This window comes from Carcharodon carcharias, chromosome 35 (assembly GCF_017639515.1).
Source record: "Carcharodon carcharias isolate sCarCar2 chromosome 35, sCarCar2.pri, whole genome shotgun sequence".
Taxonomy (NCBI): domain Eukaryota; kingdom Metazoa; phylum Chordata; class Chondrichthyes; order Lamniformes; family Lamnidae; genus Carcharodon; species Carcharodon carcharias.
In genome coordinates this window covers 7,575,321-7,595,110 of record NC_054501.1, presented here as the reverse complement: position 1 = coordinate 7,595,110, position 19,790 = coordinate 7,575,321, and the positions used below count along the sequence as shown (strand labels likewise).

Below are 19,790 nucleotides of genomic sequence, written 5' to 3'. Positions count from 1 at the left end.
AGTGAGAGTACAACAGTCTCAAACTCAACACAGTGGAGGGAATCCATTAACAAAATCCATTTCCAAAAATCTTAGCACCAAGAAGCACCTGGGACTGGGATAAAGAAAACGGGAATGGTGTTTGGAGCACACACGTGCCCTGCGGGCCTGTGTGTACAACAGGTTAGTTAGTGGTCACAGCCCCTCAAAAAATCATTAATCACACTTGTCCGTTAAGAGTTATTCCTCGTTTGGAGATTTTCAACCTCCCACATGCAGTCCATGAATGCACGGCTAAACCTCCTCCCCATTAGGCTGTTTAGTTTGAGCCCCAAGGGCACTGGGGATTTGGAGAGAGCAGCTCTTTGCTTCACCGCTGTACAAGTCCCAAAGCAGAACAGCATGATCCAGTGGTACCAACATACTGCAGGATACGCAGGCTAAGGCAGCCTTGACCTCCCCTACCAGGAGTTCCCGTGAAGAAAAGGCGGCAGCTTGAGGTGAAATCAGAGACCAATCGCACTTGAGGGCAATCAGAGTCCAATCGCACGCGTGGGCAATCAGAGTCCAATCACTGCGTCTCAGCGGCGGAATGAAATCCAGTGCGAGTTGTATGGTATGGAGCCCCTTGGAAAACTCCCACAGATGGTGCCACGTGGAAAGGCGGTGCTTAACTCGGAAGGGGAGCCGTCGCCCCAAGGTGGGATACGATCCTAAGCGTCAAGCAATCGTCAGCCAAACTGAGGTTTGCCCCCCGGGGGACCTTGCGAGCGGGTGAAAATGAAGATCCCGTTGCTCCTAGCGATACGTCTCTCTCTCTCTCTCTCTCTCTCTCTCTCTCCACTCTCTCTCAGTTGCAGGTGTAGGCGTGTGTCCTCTCGCTGCACTGACTACAGGTCACTTGGCAGCACCAGTGAAACTTGCAGTTGCACTGCCAGGCCCGGGTGTACTGGAAGGTGTTGTAGCCCCGGCCGCAGCACAGGAGCTCGCAGCTGCCCGGCTTCCCAGCGTCCTCCCGCTCGCACCTCCGCCCCCGTGTGCCCGCGCTGCCGGTGGCCGGGTCCTCCTCGCAGTAGCTGGGCGAGCGCTCGGTGTAGACCAGGTCGGTGGGCAGCGGCTTGAGGTGGGGCGTCCTCCGGACCTTCAGGAAGGTGGGCTGGTGCCCCCGGCCCGCCCGCACCGGCTCCACCTGGACCGCCTGCCCGTACTTGTCCTTGAGAGCGAAACCCACCTCCCGGAAGGCTGGCAGGGTCACCCAGCAAGTCTTGATGGTGCATGAGCCCGATACGCCGTGGCATTTGCACTCCATTCTCATGCTCTCCCTCAGGATCTGAAAGACAAAACGAGGAGGGGGGGTGGTGGGTGGGTGGGGGAGGGGGCAATAATTTATCGGCCTGGACGCGAACGGTCTCCCTCAGTTCTCCGCCCCGGTAGGCAAGTCCGACCCACAGCGCCACCAGGGCTCGGGCAAGGAGGCAGGTCCCGAGCAGCCGGGAATCGGGGACCCCCTCGCCGATCTGGCCCGGGCTGACCATCCAGCCGCCGGCTGGGCCCCCTTCCGCGGCCCGGAGCTACCAAGAGCGCCGGCGGAGGCCGCAGCTCCCTTTCCACCACACGGCACCGGCCAGGAATCTCCCAACGCCGCCCTCATCCGCCCGCCGGTGCCGCGTGTGTTGGGACGCGTCGACACTCGCAGCCTGTTTGGCCGCCCTCGCAGAGTGCACGCCCTTCCTCGACCCGTCGAGCCCCGGAGAGGGTCTCGAGCCCAGAGCCTCCGGCTCGGAGGCAGGGACTTCACCCGCTGCACCACCAGGCTACCGGACACACCAACAATCGGGAAGACAGTTGTATGGCAAAGGGGGGATCGGAGTATGAGATTAAAGAAGTCTTGCTACAACTGGACAGGGCATTGGTGACATAAGACCATAAGACATAGGAGCAGAAATCAGGCCATTCGGCCCATCGACTCTGCTCCGCCGTTCAATCACAGCTGATAAGTTTCTCAACCCCATTCTCCCACCTTCTCCCCATAACCTTTGATGTAAGAGACCGCTCCTGGAGCACCGTGCACAGTTCTGGTCTCCTTACTTAAGGAGGGAGATACTCGCGTTGGAAGCCGTTCAGAGAAGGTTCACTCGGCTGATTCCTGGGACGAAGGGAGGTTTGTCTGATGAGGAAAGGTTGAGCAGGTTGGGGCCTCTACCCATTGGAGTTTAGGAGGATGAGAGGGGATCTTATTGAGACATGTCAGATTCTGAGGGGGGGTTTGACAGGGTGGATGCTGAGGGGATGTTTTCCCCCCCCTCGTGGGGGGGAATCAAGAATGAGGGGAGGGGGGGGCACAGTTTTAGAATGAGGGGTCTCCCATCGAAGACGGAGATGAGGAGGAATTTCTTCTCTCCGAGGGTGGTCAGTCTGTGGAATTCTCTTCCCCCCACCCCTGCCCAGAGAGCAGCGCAGGTTGGCTCACTGAATATATTCAAGGCCGAGTGAGACAGATTTCTGATCGACGAGGGGGACGAGGGTTATTTGTGGAGGGGAAGGGGGTCAGGAAAGTGGAGTTGAGGCCACAGTCCGATCTTATGGAATGGCGGAGCAGGATCGAGGGACCGAATGGCCTCCTCCTGCTCCTCTTTCTTATGATCTCATGTAAAATTCCGAAGGGATTGGACAGGGTCAATGCTAAAGGCAGTTCCTTTCTCCCCTCCCTCCACCCTAACTGGAGAGAACATGGGGGGTGGTTATGGGGAGGTGGGGGGGGGTGGGGTGGGAGGGGGGTGGAGTGCATTCACAGTCTCAGGATAAGGGGTCAGCCATTTTGGACTGAGACAAGGAGATATTTGTGAATGCTTGGAAATCTCGACTTCGGAGGGAGTTTAGTCGTCAAGTATATTCGAGACGGAGATTGAACGATTTTTCAGAGACTGGGGGAAATCGAGGGACAGAGTGGAGAAAGTGGAGTTGAGGTAGATGATCAGCCATGATGATGATGAACACGAGGTTCTTCACCTTGGAGAGGAGGAGATTTGATAGAGGGGTTCAAAATAGTGAAGGGCTGAATGGCCTGCTTCTGTTCTGTAAACGTTCTATCATTGAAAAGATCGTCATGTCGCTAAAGCTTTTCATCTTTCACTCATCAGGACAAACACAAGGATGCCAAATCTCAGACTATCACAACAATTTATACTGCAGGAGAAAAGGGTCCCGATTCATTGGCAAGTGGACTCTGATTGGCCAAGGCGTTGCCATGGAGAAAGCAATGTGGAACTATAGGCTCCCCAAGCTCCTGGGTAATTCAAAAAAGGACGCAAGACTTGAACATATTGCTTTTGTTAGCAGAGAATGGGCCCCTGTGTACGAACGTATGTCGCTTCTAGCAAGCGTAAATAAGCCATGTTACGAGCTTGGCTAATTTTCTCAAGTTGGTTGTTAGTGTAGCTATTAACACACTCAGGATTGTTCAACGCGTGCTGCCCCATAGCGGAATCACATCTTTATGAGCCTGGACATCTTATAAATTGTGGTGAGCATTTGAAATTTGGCATTCTTTTGTTTGTCCCGATGACAGAAAAGTTTCAGCAACACTCAGCCGCATCCAGGGTTCGACCAGGTGACCATTTTATAATTCTATCTTCGCGTTCAATGGTGGAGCGGGCTGGAGGAACCGAATGGCCTCCTCCTGCTCTTGTTTCTGACGCTGCAAGCCTCTAAGCCTTCACGTTCACGCACGGATGTGGGGGGGGGGGTGGGGCGCACACCCGTCCACGCGCTGACACACACGCGCGCGCACACTCCCGCTTCGACCAGCTGCACTGACCTTCCTTCCCACCTCATTGTTGTGCAGGTTCATGAGCCTCCGGGCGTGACGCCTCACCTCGCGGGCGTCGAGGAAGCGGCGGGAGAAGCCGATGCCGTGCTCGATGTCCGCCGAGCAGCCCCCCCACTTCCAGCCCCTCTCCTGGTCGTAGTAGCCGTGCTTGGCCCTGTCGCAGCCGCAGTCCGAGAGGTTGCCCTGACTGCAGGCCTGTGTGATGGCGTGGGCCACCCCTGCTGCAATGATGCTGTACGCGAAGGCTGTCTCTTTACTACCTGAAGGGAGAGAAAAGACGGCCGTTACTCCTGGCACGTTTTTAATTGGTTGTGGGGGATGGGGGGGGGGGTGCTGCGGGGAGACAATACAGGCCTGGATTCCTTGGGACAACTGGCCTTCTGTAGCCATGACATGAGTGCGCCAGCAGCTGGGGGGTTGGGTGGGGGGCGCGGGTGTTGTGCATGGAGAAAGCAACGGGGAACTGTAGGCTCCCCAAGCTCCCGGGTAAGTCAAGAAAGGACGCAAGACTTGAACACATTCCTCTTGTTTGCAGAGAATGGGCCCCTGTGTACGAACGTATGTCGCTTCTAGCAAGCGTAAATGAGCCATGTTACAAGCTTGGCTAACTTTCTCAAGTTGGTTGTTAGTGTAGCTATTAGCACACTCAGGATTGTTCAAAGCGTGCTGTCCCATAGCGGAATCCCATCTTTATAATACATACAGACGTACGTGTTAGGATCAGGAGTAGGCCACTCAGCCCCTCCAGCCCGCTCCGCCACTCGATAAGATCCCGGCCGATCTTGATTGTAACCTCAGCTCCGCATTCCCCCCCCCCCACCACCCCCCCCCCCCCCCCCCCCCCGCCATAACCTTTCACACCCCCACTTCCCCCCACCTTGGCTTACCAAGAACCTCAGCTCCGCATTCCCACCCACCCACCCCCCCATAACCTTTCGCACCACCCCCCCACCCCTCCCTCCCCACTCCCTCACCTTGGCTTATCAAGAATCTATCCGCCTCGGCCATAAAAACATTCAAAGACTCTGCTTCCACCGCCTTTGGAGGAAGAGAGTTCCAAAGACTCACGACCCTCTGAGAGAAAACATTTCTCTTCATCCCTGTCCTAAATGAGCGATTCTCTATTTTTACACAGTGACCCCCTCCCCGAGTTCTAGATTCCCCAACACACATCCCCCCCCACCCCCCCCCCCCCCCCCCCCCAAGGGTCCTAAAGGTTTCAATCAAGTAGAGTTATTCACTTTTGTCGTAAGGATGGAAAAGCAGAATATTCTTTAAAAAGGTGGGAAACTTGCAAACGTTGACGATCAAAGAGACTCAGGCACGCTCGTGTGAGGAACTCAAAGTTAGCATGCGAGTACAGCAAGCGTTTAGGAAGGCAAATGGCACGTCAGCCTTTATTGCAAATGGGTTGGTGCACAAGACAAAAAGAAGTCTTACTCCAGTCACACAGGGGAGACCACATCTGGAATAACCGTGCACAGTTTTGGTCTCCACATTTAAGGAAGGATAGGTTTAAAGGAAGGATATTCTAGCATCGGAGGCGGGTACAGCAAAGGTTTGTTCGATTGGTCCCTGGGACGAGGGGGGTGGGGGTTGTCCTACGACGAGAGGCTGAGTGAATTGGGCCGATGTTCTCTGGAGTTTAGCGGAACGAGAGGCGATCGCGTTGAGATGGACAAGATTCTGAAGGGGTTTGACAGGGTGGGCGTGGAGAGATTGTTTCCCCTGCTTGGTGGGCGGGGGGGGGATCTAAAACACCGGAGGGGGGTCACAGTCTCAGGATAAGGGGCTGATCATTTTGGACTGAGAGGAGGAGAAATTACCTCACCCAAAGGGTTGTGAATCTTTTGGATTCTCTACCCCAGAGGGTTGCGAATGCTCCATCGTTGAGGATATTTAAGGCCGGGATGGTCGGATTTTTGGTCTCTTTCCAGGAATCGAGGGATACGGGGAGCGGGCGGGAAAGTGGGAGTTGTTGAAGCCCAAGTTCAGCTGTGATTGGATTGAATGGGGGAGCAGGCTCGATGGGCCGAGCAGTCTGCTCCGGCTCCTGTCCCTTGTGTTTTCGGTGGCATGAACCCCTCACCGACCAACTCCCCTAATCTGACAAACCCACACCTGCTCTCTCCCGCTACTCCAAGGGCAGCAAGGCAGGGACAACGCAGCCCTCTGTTCGACCCTGGGGGAAAACACCACAGACGAGTTCGAGGCGTGTCTGACCCACGCCACACGCAATGGACAGCGATCAAGGCCAGGATTCTTGCCTGCACGTCTCTGCCAAGTCTGAAAAGCTCAGGTCCAACCCCACTGGCGCCTCCCCCACACAACGCCCCCACCCCCCCACCTGCAATCAGTTCCGGGGCTCTGCCAGCGGGACATGTTGGCCTTGGAGAAAGTGGTGGGGGGGGAGGTGCAGCACAGATTTACCAGAGTGACACTGGGAGCTCAAAGGGTTAATTTACGAGGACAGGTTGCACAGACTGGGCTCGCCCACCCTCGAGCATCGGAAGGTGATGGGGTGACCTAATCGAGGGGGGTTTGAGATGATTCCAGGATTTCATTCCCTCCGCCAGAGGAAACGGATTCTCACTGTCCGCCCTGGCAATCAGCCGCTCCTCGGTTACCCTGCCATAAGCAAATACAACCCAAGTTTTTGCAACTTGTTCTCATAATTTAACCGATAACCACATAACCATCCGTCCATAAAGACAATCGGGCAACTGGATAAATACACAAGAAATATTCACGGGGGAAGAGCCGGGTGGGGTGGGGGGGTAGGGGGTTGGGGCAAAGAGTGTGAGACTAATTGAATGGCTCTTTCAAAGAGCCTGCATAGGCACAATGGGCGTGGCAGTCCCTCAGTACTGACCCTCCGACAGCGCGGTGCTCTCTCGGCGCTGACCCTCCGAAAGTGCGGCACTCCCTCGGCACTGACCCTCCGACAGTGCAGCGCTCCCTCAGCACTGACCCTCCGACAGTGCGGCGCTCCCTCGGCACTGACCCTCCGACAGTGCGGCGCTCCCTCAGCGCTGACCCTCCGACAGTGCGGCGCTCCCTCAGCACTGACCCTCCGACAGTGCAGGACTCCCTCGGCACTGACCCTCCGACAGTGCAGCGCTCCCTCGGCACTGACTCTCCAACATTGTGGCTCTCCCTCAGCGCTGACCCTCCCACAGCGCGGCGCTCCCTCAGCACTGACCCTCCCACAGTGCGGCGCTCCCTCAGCACTGACCCTCCGACAGTGCAGCGCTCCCTCAGCACTGACCCTCCGACAGCGCGCGCTCCCTCAGCGCTGGTAATGGTGCGAGTGTTGGGCCTGGGTTACAAGGCTCGATTCTCTGGAGTGAGGTGAGCGCGAACCGGGACTCAGGCAGCTGCAGGGGTCGGGTCACCTACCTATTTTCAGCTCCGGCCCGAAAACCGTCTTCTCCCCCAGGGAGGTGCAGTTCCAGCGGTTGTACCTGAACTGCTGCTGGCATTCGTCCAGCCCCATCTGCGCCCCCTCCCCAATGATGATCATGGCATCTGGTCGGCTCTGGCACAGGGCTCGCTGGCGGGGTGCAAGACCGGGCATCTTATTGCAGATAATGCTGGCACCTAGTGCTACCACCGATGGGAATCCCCTGTTGGCAAGAGCGTGAGAGAGAGTGAGTGCAGGGCAGAGGGAGGAGAGGAAGAGAGAATGGGGGAGAGAGAGAGGGAGAGAGAGAAAGGAAGGGGGCTGAGGGAGGGAGGAGGAGAGTGCGAGAGGGAGAAAGGGGGGTGAGGGGGGAAAGAGAGGAGAGGGAGAGAGAGGAGAGTCGGGGAGAGAGAGAAAAAAGGGAGAGAGGGAAAGAGGAGAGGGAGAGAGAGAGAAGTCGGGGTAGATAGAGAGAGGAAGAGAAAGGGGGAGAGAAAGAGGGAGAGAGAGAAAGAAAGAGGGGTGAGGGAGGGAGGAGGAGAGGGCGAGAGAGAGGAAAGGGAGAGGGAGAAAGGGGGGTGAGGGGCGAAAGAGAGGAGAGGGAGAAAGAGAAGAGTCAGGGGAGAGAGAGAAAAAAGGAAGAGAGGGAAAGAGAAAGAGAGGGTGAAGGAAGGAGGGAAGAGGAGAGGGAGAGAGAAGTCGGGGTAGATAGAGAGAGGAAGAGAAAGAGGGAGGGAGAAAAAGGAAGGGGGCTGAGGGAGGGTGAAAGGAAGAGAGAGAGGAGGCAGAGCAGAGAGAAAGAAAGGAGTGAGGGAGGGAGGAGGTGAGGGCGAGAGGGAGAAAGGGGGAGAGGGAGAAAGGGGGGAAAGAGAGGAGAGGAAGAGAGAGAAGGGTCAGGGGAGAGAGAGAAAAATAGGGAGAGAGGGAAAGAGAAAGAAATAGAGTGAAGGAAGGAGAGAGAGTGGAGCCCGTGATTAAGAAAAAGGGAGAGGGAAAGAGAGGAGAGAGAGAGAGAAAGAAGGGGGTGAGGGAGGGGAAGAGGAGGGGTGGGTGAGGGAGGAGGAGGGATGGGGAGGGGAAAAGCGAGAGAGCGAAGGAGAGAAGAGGTGTGAGGGAGGGAGAGGGTTGAGGGGAGAGACAGAAGGAGATGGGGTGAGAGAGCAGGGGAGGGGGGAAAGGGAGAGAAGAAGGGATGGGGAAAGAGAGAAAGAGAATGCAGGGGGGAGAGGGGAGGATAGAAAGAGGGAGGTGGGGGAGAGAGAAGGAGTGAGTGGAGAGGGAGGTAGGGGGAGAGAGGGAGGCAGAGGGAGAGAGAGGGAGGCGGGGAGTAAAAGGGAGGAGAAGAGAGAGGGAAGGAGAGAGAAAGGGAGGGAGTGAGAGAGGGAGAAAGGGAATGGGAGAGGGAAAGGGAGGAAGGTGAGGGAGAAAAAAGCAGAGAGGGGAGAAAGGGAGAGGTATGGGGAGGAGAAAGATAAGGAGTGACTGATGGGGGAGAGAAATGGAGAGGGGGGAGAACGAGTGAGGAGAAAGGCGAGTCGGAGAAAGAAAGCAGAGGGGAGGAGGGAAAGATGGAGTAAGAGGGAGGGAGAGAAAGAGATGGAAGGTAGGAGAAAGAGAGACCAGTGGAAGCAAAAAGAGAGAGAAAGAAAGACAGGTGTAAGAAAATAGAGAGATGGAGAAGGAAAGGGAGAGAGAGAGAAAGGGAGACAGAAGGAGAGAGAGGGAAAAGGGGACGGAGAGAGAGAAAGGGGGACGGAGAGAGAGAGAAAGGGGGACGGAGAGAGAGAGAAAGGGGGACGGAGAGAGAGAGAGAAAGGGGGACGGAGAGAGAGAGAGAAAGGGGGACAGAGAGAGAGAGAGAAAGGGGGACAGAGAGAGAGAGAGAAAGGGGGACAGAGAGAGAGAGAGAGAGAAAGGGGGACGGAGAGAGAGAGAGAAAGGGGGACGGAGAGAGAGAGAGAGAGAGAAAGGGGGACGGAGAGAGAGAGAGAGAGAAAGGGGGACGGAGAGAGAGAGAGAAAGAGGGACGGAGAGAGAGAGAAAGGGGGACGGAGAGAGAGAGAGAAAGGGGGACGGAGAGAGAGAGGGGGAAAGGGGACAGAGAGAGAGAGAGAAAGGGGGACGGAGAGAGAGAGAGAAAGGGGGACAGAGAGAGAGAGAGAAAGGGGGACGGAGAGAGAGAGAGAAAGGGGGACGGAGAGAGAGAGAGAGAGAAAGGGGGACGGAGAGAGAGAGAGAGAAAAAGGGGGACGGAGAGAGAGAAAGGGGGACAGAGAGAGAGAGAGAAAGGGGGACGGAGAGAGAGAGAGAAAGAGGGACGGAGAGAGAGAGAAAGGGGGACGGAGAGAGAGAGAGAAAGGGGGACGGAGAGAGAGAGAGAAAGGGGGACGGAGAGAGAGAGAGAGAAAGGGGGACGGAGAGAGAGAGAGAGAGAGGGGGACGGAGAGAGAGAGAGAGAGAAAGGGGGACGGAGAGAGAGAGAGGGGGAAAGGGGACAGAGAGAGAGAGAGAAAGGGGGACGGAGAGAGAGAGAGAAAGGGGGACGGAGAGAGAGAGAGAGAAAGGGGGACGGAGAGAGAGAGAGAGAGAAAGGGGGACGGAGAGAGAGAGAGAGAGGGGGGGACGGATAGAGAGAGAGAAAGGGGGCCAGAGAGAGAGAGAGAGGGGGACGGAGAGAGAGAGAAAAAGGGGGATGGAGAGAGAGAGAAAGGGGGACGGAGAGAGAGAGAGAAAGGGGGAAGGAGAGAGAGGGATGGAGAGAGAGAGAAAGGGGGAAGGAATGGTGTTGACAGAGAGACAGCAGGAGAGAGAACGGGAGGGCAGAGGGAGAGTGATATAGAGGAGCAGGAGGAGGGGAGATGTAACGACAAAGTGAGAGCACGATGGACAGGGAGACAGACACAGTGAGACAGAGAGGTGGAGAGCAAGAAACAGAAGGAGACACACAGAAAAATATGCAGAAAGTGAGGGGGAGAGAGTGCCTGGGTGGGGGGGGTGTGGGGGAAGCCCCATACACATACACAGATAAAGACAGATCAGGAATGATCGCAGAGTCTCGGGACTGCTGACACTGAGCAGGAACAACAAGAGTGGAACAAAGGACTACATTGTTCTGAATCAACCTTCTCATGTCCCTCAAGTGCAGTACGCCCTCCTCCCTCCCCAGAAAATGCTGTGCCCCCTGCAGAGATAAAGCCGATGGGCACCGACCCTGCTCACCCCCACCGACTCAGACCCTGCATCCTGTGCCTGTCCAGATATCAAGGTGTCTAGAGTACTGAACCATGCCGAGTGCGAGGCAAGCCCTACTGGCAACTTCTGTAGCTATCAAACATATCCCACAGCGATGACTCCTGTAGTTGCTCAGCTGCTTTTATGGACTTTTCTGAAGCACGGCAGAAAGACAGCGGCCCCTTTGCACACAGAAAGATCCCACAAATGGCCAGGTGGATGCTGGTTGGAGTGAGGGAGACATATTGGGCCCCAGGTCAGGAGAAGGAATTCCTCTTCCCCCCTTCGCCTCCCAGTAGTGGCCGTGGGATCAGTTACATCCACTTCAAGTGCACAGATTGGGGGGAGGGCCTTGGGCTTAATGTCAACCCTGAAGAAATAGCACATCCAACGGTTCAGTGCTCCCTGACACTGACCCTCCGACAGGGCGGCGTCCCCTCTGCACTGAGCCTCCGACAGTGCGGCGCCCCCTCAGCACTGAGCCTCCGACAGTGCGGCGCTCCCTCAGCACTGACCCTCCGACAGTGCGGCGCTCCCTGACACTGACTCTCCGACAGTGCGGCGCTCCCTCAGCACTGACCCTCCCTACAGTGCGGCGCCCCCTCAGCACTGACCCTCCGACAGTGCGACGCTCCCCGTCATTAACCCTCCGACAGTGCGGCGCCCCCTCAGCACTGACCCTCCGACAGTGCTGCGCCCCCTCAGCACTGACCCTCCGACAGTGCGGCGCCCCCTCAGCACTGACCCTCCGACAGTGCGGCACTCCCTGACATTAACCCTCCGACAGCACGGCGCCCCCTCAGCACTGACCCTCCGACAGCGCGGCACTCCCTGACATTAACCCTCCGACAGTGCGGCGCCCCCTCAGCACTGACCCTCCGACAGTGCGGCGCCCCCTCAGCACTGACCCTCCGACAGTGCGGCGCCCCCTCAGCACTGACCCTCCGACAGTGCGGCGCCCCCTCAGCACTGACCCTCCGACAGTGCGGCACTCCCTGACATTAACCCTCCGACAGCACGGCGCCCCCTCAGCACTGACCCTCCGACAGTGCGGCGCTCCCGACACTGACCCTCTGATAGTGCGGCGCTCCCTCAGCACTGACTCTCCGACCCTGCAGCGCTCCCTCAGCACTGACCCTCCGACAGTGCGGTGCTCCCTCAGCACTGACCCTCCGACAGTGCGGCGCTCCCTCAGCACTGACCCTCCGACAGTGCGGCGCTTCCTCAGCACCGATCCTCCGACAGTGCGGCACTCCCTCAGCACTGACCCTCCGACAGTGCGGCGCTCCCTCAGCACTGACCCTCCGACAGTGCGGCACTCCCTCAGCACTGACCCTCCAACAGTGCGGCGCTCCCTCAGCACTGACCCTCCAACAGTGCGGCACTCCCTCAGCACTGACCCTCCGACAGTGCGGCGCTCCCTCAGCACTGATCTATATTTCACAGAAGATAATTCCACTGCACTTGAATTCATTCAATACCCTGCTAGCAAATTGGATTACCTCGAGTGATGTGTCCCATGTTGTAACCCATTCATCTCTTTCATGATCAACCGTTCTCTGCCACTCTGATCCTGCACACGCTATCTAAAATTAGAGTGTCACACCTCACTTTGCCTCATCACAAATCCTTCCTCCCCATCCATGTATCTCACCCCATGCTGTACCTGTCCTGGGAGTGTTTGATGGGGACAGTGTAGAGGGAGCTTTACTCTGTATCTAACCCCGTGCTGTACCTGTCCTGGGAGTGTTTGATGGGGACAGTATAGAGGGAGCTTTACTCTGTATCTAACCCCGTGCTGTACCTGTCCTGGGAGTGTTTGATGGGGACAGTGTAGGGGGAGATTTACTCTGTATCTAACCCCGTGCTGTACCTGCCCTGGGAGTGTTTGATGGGGACAGTGTAGAGGGAGCTTTACTCTGTATCTAACCCTGTGCTGTACCTGTCCTGGGAGTGTTTGATGGGGATGATGTAGAGGGAGCTTTACTCTGTATCTAACCCCGTGCTGTATCTGTCCTGGGAGTGTTTGATGGGGACGGTGTAGAGGGAGATTTACTCTGTATCTAACCCCGTGCTGTACCCGTCCTGGGAGTGTTTAATGGGGACTGTGTAGAATGAGCTTTACTCTGTATCTAACCCCATGCTGTACCTGCCCTGGGAGTGTTTGATGGGGACGGTGTAGAGGGAGATTTACTCTGTATCTAACCCCGTGCTGTACCTGTCCTGGGAGTGTTTGATGGGGACGGTGTAGAGGGAGATTTACTCTGTATCTAACCCCGTGCTGTACCCGTCCTGGGAGTGTTTGATGGGGACGGTGTAGAGGGAGCTTTACTCTGTATCTAACCCCGTGCTGTACCTGTCCTGGGAGTGTTTGATGGGGACGGTGTAGAGGGAGCTTTACTCTGTATCTAACCCCGTGCTGTACCTGTCCTGGGAGTGTTTGATGGGGACAGTGCAGTGGGAGCTTTACTCTGTATCTAACCCCGTGCTCTGATGAATGTCACGGTTACCCCTTTTCCGGGCTAAATCCTGTGGATCACGAGCGGCGGGTGAAGGAAAGACAGTGCGATCTCCGACCCCTTTCCCTATCCCCTCCCCACAATAGAGGTCGAACCCTCACCTATTCCTCTTGAACCATCAATCTCGGAGAAGGACCTAGGAATAAGGCGGAGGAAGTTTAAAAGTGATTAATCCCAGCCCAGCCGGAACTGTGGGCTATTTTCTCAGAAGGGATGAAAGGTGCCGGATTCAGAAGAGAGCTTGTGGTAAGGATTACCAGGTGAATTAGGCCATCCAGTAGCTAGCACACTATGTGTGGGCGTCCTGCTTGTATCAGGTACTGTGAACCCACAGGAACCAATCCTGATAGTATGCCTCAGATTTTTTTGAATAAAAGAAAACACATTACCACTTCCTACTCTCATAAATTAAACCTCCACTGCAGTCTGGACTCAAAAACCTACAAACCTCTCCTTCAGGCCACTGAGATTTCAGTAACGTCTTTAGTAACTCCAAGGCATTTTGTTCCTGTTCATGTCAAAAGGTGAAGCCTTCTTTTAGTCCGTGCTCAAATGAAACCCTTCCTCTCCCCATCGAACACTCCCAGGAAAGCTACAGCACGGGGTTAGGTACAGAGTAAAGCTCCCTCTACACTGTCCCCATCAAACACTCCCAGGACAGGTACAGCACGGGGTTAGATACAGAGTAAAGCTCCCTCTACACTGTCCCCATCAAACACTCCCAGGCCAGGGACAGCATGGGGTTAGATACAGAGTAAAGCTCCCTCTACACTGTCCCCATCAAACACTCCCAGGCCAGGGACAGCATGGGGTTAGATACAGAGTAAAGCTCCCTCTACACCGTCCCCATCAAACACTCCCAGGACGGGTACAGCACGGGGTTAGATACAGAGTAAATCTCCCTCTACACCGTCCCCATCAAACACTCCCAGGACAGGTACAGCACGGGGTTAGATACAGAGTAAATCTCCCTCTACACCGTCCCCATCAAACACTCCCAGGACAGGTACAGCACGGGGTTAGATACAGAGTAAAGCTCCCTCTACACCTTCCCCATCAAACACTCCCAGGACAGGGACAGCACGGGGTTAGACACAGAGTAAAGCTCCCTCTACACCGTCCCCATCAAACACTCCCAGGACAGGTACAGCACGGGGTTAGATACAGAGTAAAGCTCCCTCTACACCGTCCCCATCAGACACTCCCAGGACAGGTACAGCATGGGGTTAGATACAGAGTAAAGCTCCCTCTGCACCGTCCCCATCAAACACTCACAGGACAGGTACAGCACGGTGTTAGATAGAGAGTAAAGCTCCCTCTACACTGTCCCCATCAAACACTCCCAGGACAGGTACAGCACGGGGTTAGATACAGAGTAAAGCTCCCTCTACACTGTCCCCATCAAACACTCCCAGGACAGGTACAGCACGGGGTTAGATACAGAGTAAAGCTCCCTCTATATTGTCCTATCAAACATTCTCACAGCAGGTTCCACACATACACTGAGGATGCCCTGCTCTACCTTTCCAGCACGTCTCTCAATCCCCTCCACTGTGTCTAAGTTATCAGACTGCATGTCCAGCATCCAGGCCAGGTGAGCAGAAATTTCATAGAATGAAATTCAGAGAAGACCAAATCCATTGTCCTCAGTCCCCCCCACAAACTCCCACCCCCTTGCTACTGGCTCCAATCTTCTCCCTGGCAACAGCCTGAACCTGTCACAGCCCATCGGCTGCTGAAACCCTCATCCCACGCTTCCATTCCCTCCAGACTCGACTATTCCAGTGCTCCCCCGGCAGCTCTCGTACAGTCTACCCTCCGTAAACTTCAGCTCATCCAAAACTCTGCTGCCCCTGTGTCCGAACTCACGCCAAGTCCCGTTCACCCATCACCCACTGTGCTCGCTGACCCACAGTGACTCCCAGTCTGGCAACACCTCCATTTTTAAATTCTCATCCCCAATTGCAGGTCTCTCCATGGCCTTCACCCTCCCTATCTCTGTCACCTCCTCCAGCCCCTACAACCCTCCCTATCTCTGTCACCTCCTCCAGCCCCTACAACCCTCCCTATCTCTGTCACCTCCTCCAGCCCCTACAACCCTCCCTATCTCTGTCACCTCCTCCAGCCCCTACACCCCTCCCTATCTCTGTCACCTCCTCCAGCCCCTACACCCCTCCCTATCTCTGTCACCTCCTCCAGCCCCTACAACCCTCCCTATCTCTGTAACCTCCTCCAGCCCCTACAACCCTCCCTATCTCTGTAACCTCCTCCAGCCCCTACACCCTCCCTATCACTGTAACCTCCTCCAGCCCCTACACCCTCCCTATCTCTGTAACCTCCTCCAGCCCCTACACCCTCCCTATCTCTGTCACCTCCTCCAGCCCCTACACCCTCCCTATCTCTGTCACCTCCTCCAGCCCCTACACCCCTCCCTATCTCTGTAACCTCCTCCAGCCCCTACAACCCTCCCTATCTCTGTCACCTCCTCCAGCCCCTACACCCCTCCCTATCTCTGTCACCTCCTCCAGCCCCTACACCCCTCCCTATCTCTGTCACCTCCTCCAGCCCCTACAACCCTCCCTATCTCTGTAACCTCCTCCAGCCCCTACAACCCCCCCTATCTCTGTAACCTCCTCCAGCCCCTACACCCTCCCTATCACTGTAACCTCCTCCAGCCCCTACACCCTCCCTATCTCTGTAACCTCCTCCAGCCCCTACACCCTCCCTATCTCTGTCACCTCCTCCAGCCCCTACACCCTCCCTATCTCTGTCACCTCCTCCAGCCCCTACACCCCTCCCTATCTCTGTAACCTCCTCCAGCCCCTACACCCCTCCCTATCTCTGTCACCTCCTCCAGCCCCTACACCCTCCCTATCTCTGTAACCTCCTCCAGCCCCAACACCCCTCCCTATCTCTGTAACCTCCTCCAGCCCCAACACCCCTCCCTATCTCTGTAACCTCCTCCAGACCCTACAACCCTTCCTATCTCTGTAACCTCCTCCAGCCCCTACACTCCTCCCTATCTCTGTAACCTCCTCCAGCCCCTACAACCCTCCCTATCTCTGTAACCTCCTCCAGCACCTACAACCCTCCCTATCTCTGTAACCTCCTCCAACCCTCTGATATCCCCGCAATTCCGGCCTCTCGAGCATCCCCCGATTTCCATCACTCCACCATTGGCGGCCGTGCCTTCAGCTGCCTGGGGCCTTAAGCTTTGGAATTCCCTCCCTAAACCTCTCCGCCTCCCTCTCTCCTCCTTTAAGACACTCCTTAAATATGTACCTCTTCGACCGAGCTTACAGTCACCTGTCCTTACTATCTCCTTAGGTGGCTCGGGGTCAAACTTCAGCTGATATTCTCACCTGGGAAGCACCTCACAACCATTGTTACAGGGAGTATATGAATGCAAGTTGTTGTTCTACAGTACAGGTGAGCTTCAAAGCAAAGCTAAGCTGTCTCGACATGGTGGAAGACTCCCAGTACCTGCCCAGTGGGTGTTTGGGACAGTGTAGTGGGAGCTTAACTCTGTATATTTTTTAAAAATTCGTTCACGGGATGTGGGCATCGCTGGCTTAGGCCAGCGTTTATTGCCCATCCCTAATTGCCCTTGTTCAGAGGGCATTTTAAGAGTCAACCACATTACTGTGGGTCTGGAGTCACCTGTAGGCCAGACCAGGTAAGGAATGGCAGATTTCCTTTCCCTAAAGGGCATTAGTGATCCCGAAGGGTTTTTACAACCTTCGACAATGGTTTCATGGTCATCATCAGACTTTTAATGCCAGATTTTTAATTGAATTCAAATTCCACCACCTTCCATGGGATTCAAACCCAGGTCCCCAGAACCCATTGCCCTGGGTCCCTGGATTATTAATCCAGTGACAATACCACTATGGCATTGTCTCCGCCATAACCCCATGCTGTACCTGTCCTGGGAGTGTTTAATGGGGATAGTGTAGAGGGAGCTTTACTCTGTATCTAACCCTGTGCTGTACCTGTCTGGGAGTGTTTGATGGGGACGGTGCAGAGGGAGCTTTACTCTGTATCTAACACCGTGCTGTACCTGTCCTGGGAGTGTTTGATGGGGACGGTGTAGAGGGAGCTTTACTCTGTATCTAACCCCGTGCTGTACCTGTCCTGGGAGTGTTTGATGGGGACGGTGTAGAGGGAGTTTACTCTGATTCTTACCCTGTGCTGTACCTGTCCTGGGAGTGTTTGATGGGGACGGTGTAGAGGGAGTTTACTCTGATTCTTACCCTGTGCTGTACCTGTCCTGGGAGTGTTTGATGGGGACGGTGTAGAGAGAGCTTTACTCTGTATCTAACCCCGTGCTGTACCTGTCCTGGGAGTGTTTGATGGGGACAGTGTAGAGGGAGCTTTACTCTGTATCTAACCCCGTGCTGTACCTGTCCTGGGAGTGTTTGATGGGGAGAGGGAGCTTACTCATACGAACATAAGAAATAGGAGCACAAGTAGGCCATTTGGCCCCTCGAGCCTGCTCTGCCATTCATTAAGATCATGATGATCTGTTTGTGTTTCTCATTCCACATTCCCATCTACCCCCCATAACCTTCAGTTCCCTTGCCTAACAAGAATCTATCTATCTCAACCTTAAAAATATTCAGTGCCTGCACTTCCACCTCCTTTTGAGGCAGAGAGTTCCAAAGTCACACAACCCTCAGAGAAAAAAATTCTCATCTCTGTCCTAAACAGGTGACCCCTAATTTTGAAACAGTGCCCCCTGGTTCTGGACTCACCCACAAGAGGAAACATCCTTTCCATGTCCACCTTGTCGAGACCATACAGTATCTTATATACTTCAATCAAATCACCCCTCACTCCACTAACCTCCAGTGGAAACAAGCCCAGTCTGTCGAACCTTTCCTCATAAAGACAACCCACTCATTCCAGGTATCAGTCTAGTAAACTTCCTCTGAACCGCCTCTGATGCATTTACACCCTTCCTTAAATAAGGAGATCAAAACTGCACACAGTATTTGAGATGTAGTCTCGCCAATGCCCTGTATAGCTGAAGCCATAACATCCTTACTTTTATTTCAGTTGCTCTCGTAATAAAGGATAACATTCCTTTAGCCTTCTGAATTAATTTCTGTATCTGCGTTCTAACTTTTTGTGACTCGTGCACCAGAACACCCAGATCCCTCTGCACCTCGGAATTCTGCAGGCGTACTCTGCTTAAGTTAGACTCTGCTTTTTTTATTCTTCCTGCCAACTTCACATTTTCCCACAAGTTACTCCATCTGCCAGATTTTTTCCCACTCACTCAACCTATCAATATCCTTCTGCAACCTCCTTATGCCCTCTTCACAACATACTTTCCTACCTATCTTTGTGTCATCTGTGACTTTAGCTACCGTGCCTTCACTCCCCTCATCTAAGCCATTGACATAAATTGTTAAAAGATGAGGGTACAGCACAGACCCCTGGGGGACTCCATTCGTCACATCCTGCCAATCAGAAACAGACCCATTTATGCATACTCTCTGTTTCTGCCAGCCAGCCAATCTTCTATCCACACTAATACATCACCCCCGACACCATGAGCTTTTATTTTCCACAATAAGCTTTGATGTGGCACCTTATCAGATGCCTTCTGGAAATCCAAGTACAGCACATCTACAGGCTCCCCTTTATCCACAGTGCAGGTTACTCCTGCAAAGAACTCCAATAAATTGGTTAAACATGATTCCCTTTCACAAAACCATGCTGACTCTTCCTGATTACCTTGTGTTTCTCTAAGCACCCAGCTATAATGCCCTTAATGATCGATTCTAACACCTTCCCCACGACAGACGTCAAGCTAACTGGCCTATAGTTTGCCATTTTCTGCCTCTCTCCCTTCTTGAATTGAGAGGCTATATTTGCACCTTTCCAGTCTGATGGAACCTTTCCAGAATGTATCTAACCCCATGCTGTACCTGCCCTGAGAGTGTTTGATGGGGACAGTGTAGAGGGAGCATTACTCTGTATCTAACACCGTGCTGTACCTGTCCTGGGAGTGTTTGATGGGGACGGTGTAGAGGGAGCTTTACTCTGTATCTAACCCCGTGCTGTACCTGTCCTGGGAGTGTTTGATGGGGACGGTGTAGAGGGAGCTTTACTCTGTATCTAGCCCTGTGCTGTACCTGCCCTGTGAGTGTTTGTTGGGGACAGTGTACAGGGAGCTTTACTCTGTATCTAACCCCGTGCTGTACCTGTCCTGGGAGTGTTTGATGGGGACAGTTGACGAGAGGTGTCGGTGTCTCAGTCCCCCTTAGCCGGGATGAACTCACTCCAAAATTACGGGAATGCCAGTGAGACCTGCCCAGGTAAATCATTGACAGGAGACAGACAGACAGACAGAGAGAGAGAGAGAGAGCTCTTAGACAAAACTTACCCAGCTCCTAGATAGACCATTCCGATGCAGAGTACCGTGTTGTACATTCCTGGATTGAATCTCCACTCCATGCTGTCCAACGCTTCATGCGAGTTGTAGTGAGGTGCTGTGTGTGTGTGTGTGTGTGTCTGTGTGTGCCGCGGGGTGGGGGGTAGAAGAGAGAGGGGAGGTGGATCACGGATCCTTCCCTCATGCAAGGCAAGACTAACTTTTCAACTGGGGCTCAGTCGACAAGGGAAGAACGGTAAGTGTCTCTTCCCGAAGTCGGAGAGGCTGGGCTGGGGAAGGGGGGGATTAAACTCTCAATCAAGCCGTCTCTCGGGCTCCGGCTATCAGTCAGCAGCTTTGGCAGGTCGAAAGACCCCCCCCCCCCCGCCCCCCGGCTGGCTAACCCTTCAGTGGCTTTCGAATCCAGGTTAGGGGCGGTCGAGGCAG

General features: G+C 54.7%; 1 protein-coding gene across 1 annotated transcript; it reads right to left on the bottom strand.

Annotated features, from left to right (window-relative positions):
- Positions 1-825: 825 nt before the first annotated feature.
- LOC121272809 (protein Wnt-7b-like) lies at positions 826-19,531 on the bottom strand. Its single transcript, XM_041179599.1, has 4 exons — positions 19,356-19,531; positions 7,208-7,434; positions 3,797-4,068; positions 826-1,309 (listed from the first exon to the last, which is right to left on the bottom strand). Exons 1-4 carry the CDS (start codon positions 19,424-19,426, stop codon positions 830-832), a joined length of 1,050 nt encoding a protein of 349 aa, XP_041035533.1. The 5' UTR covers positions 19,427-19,531; the 3' UTR covers positions 826-829.
- Between the last annotated feature and the right edge of the window lie 259 nt (positions 19,532-19,790).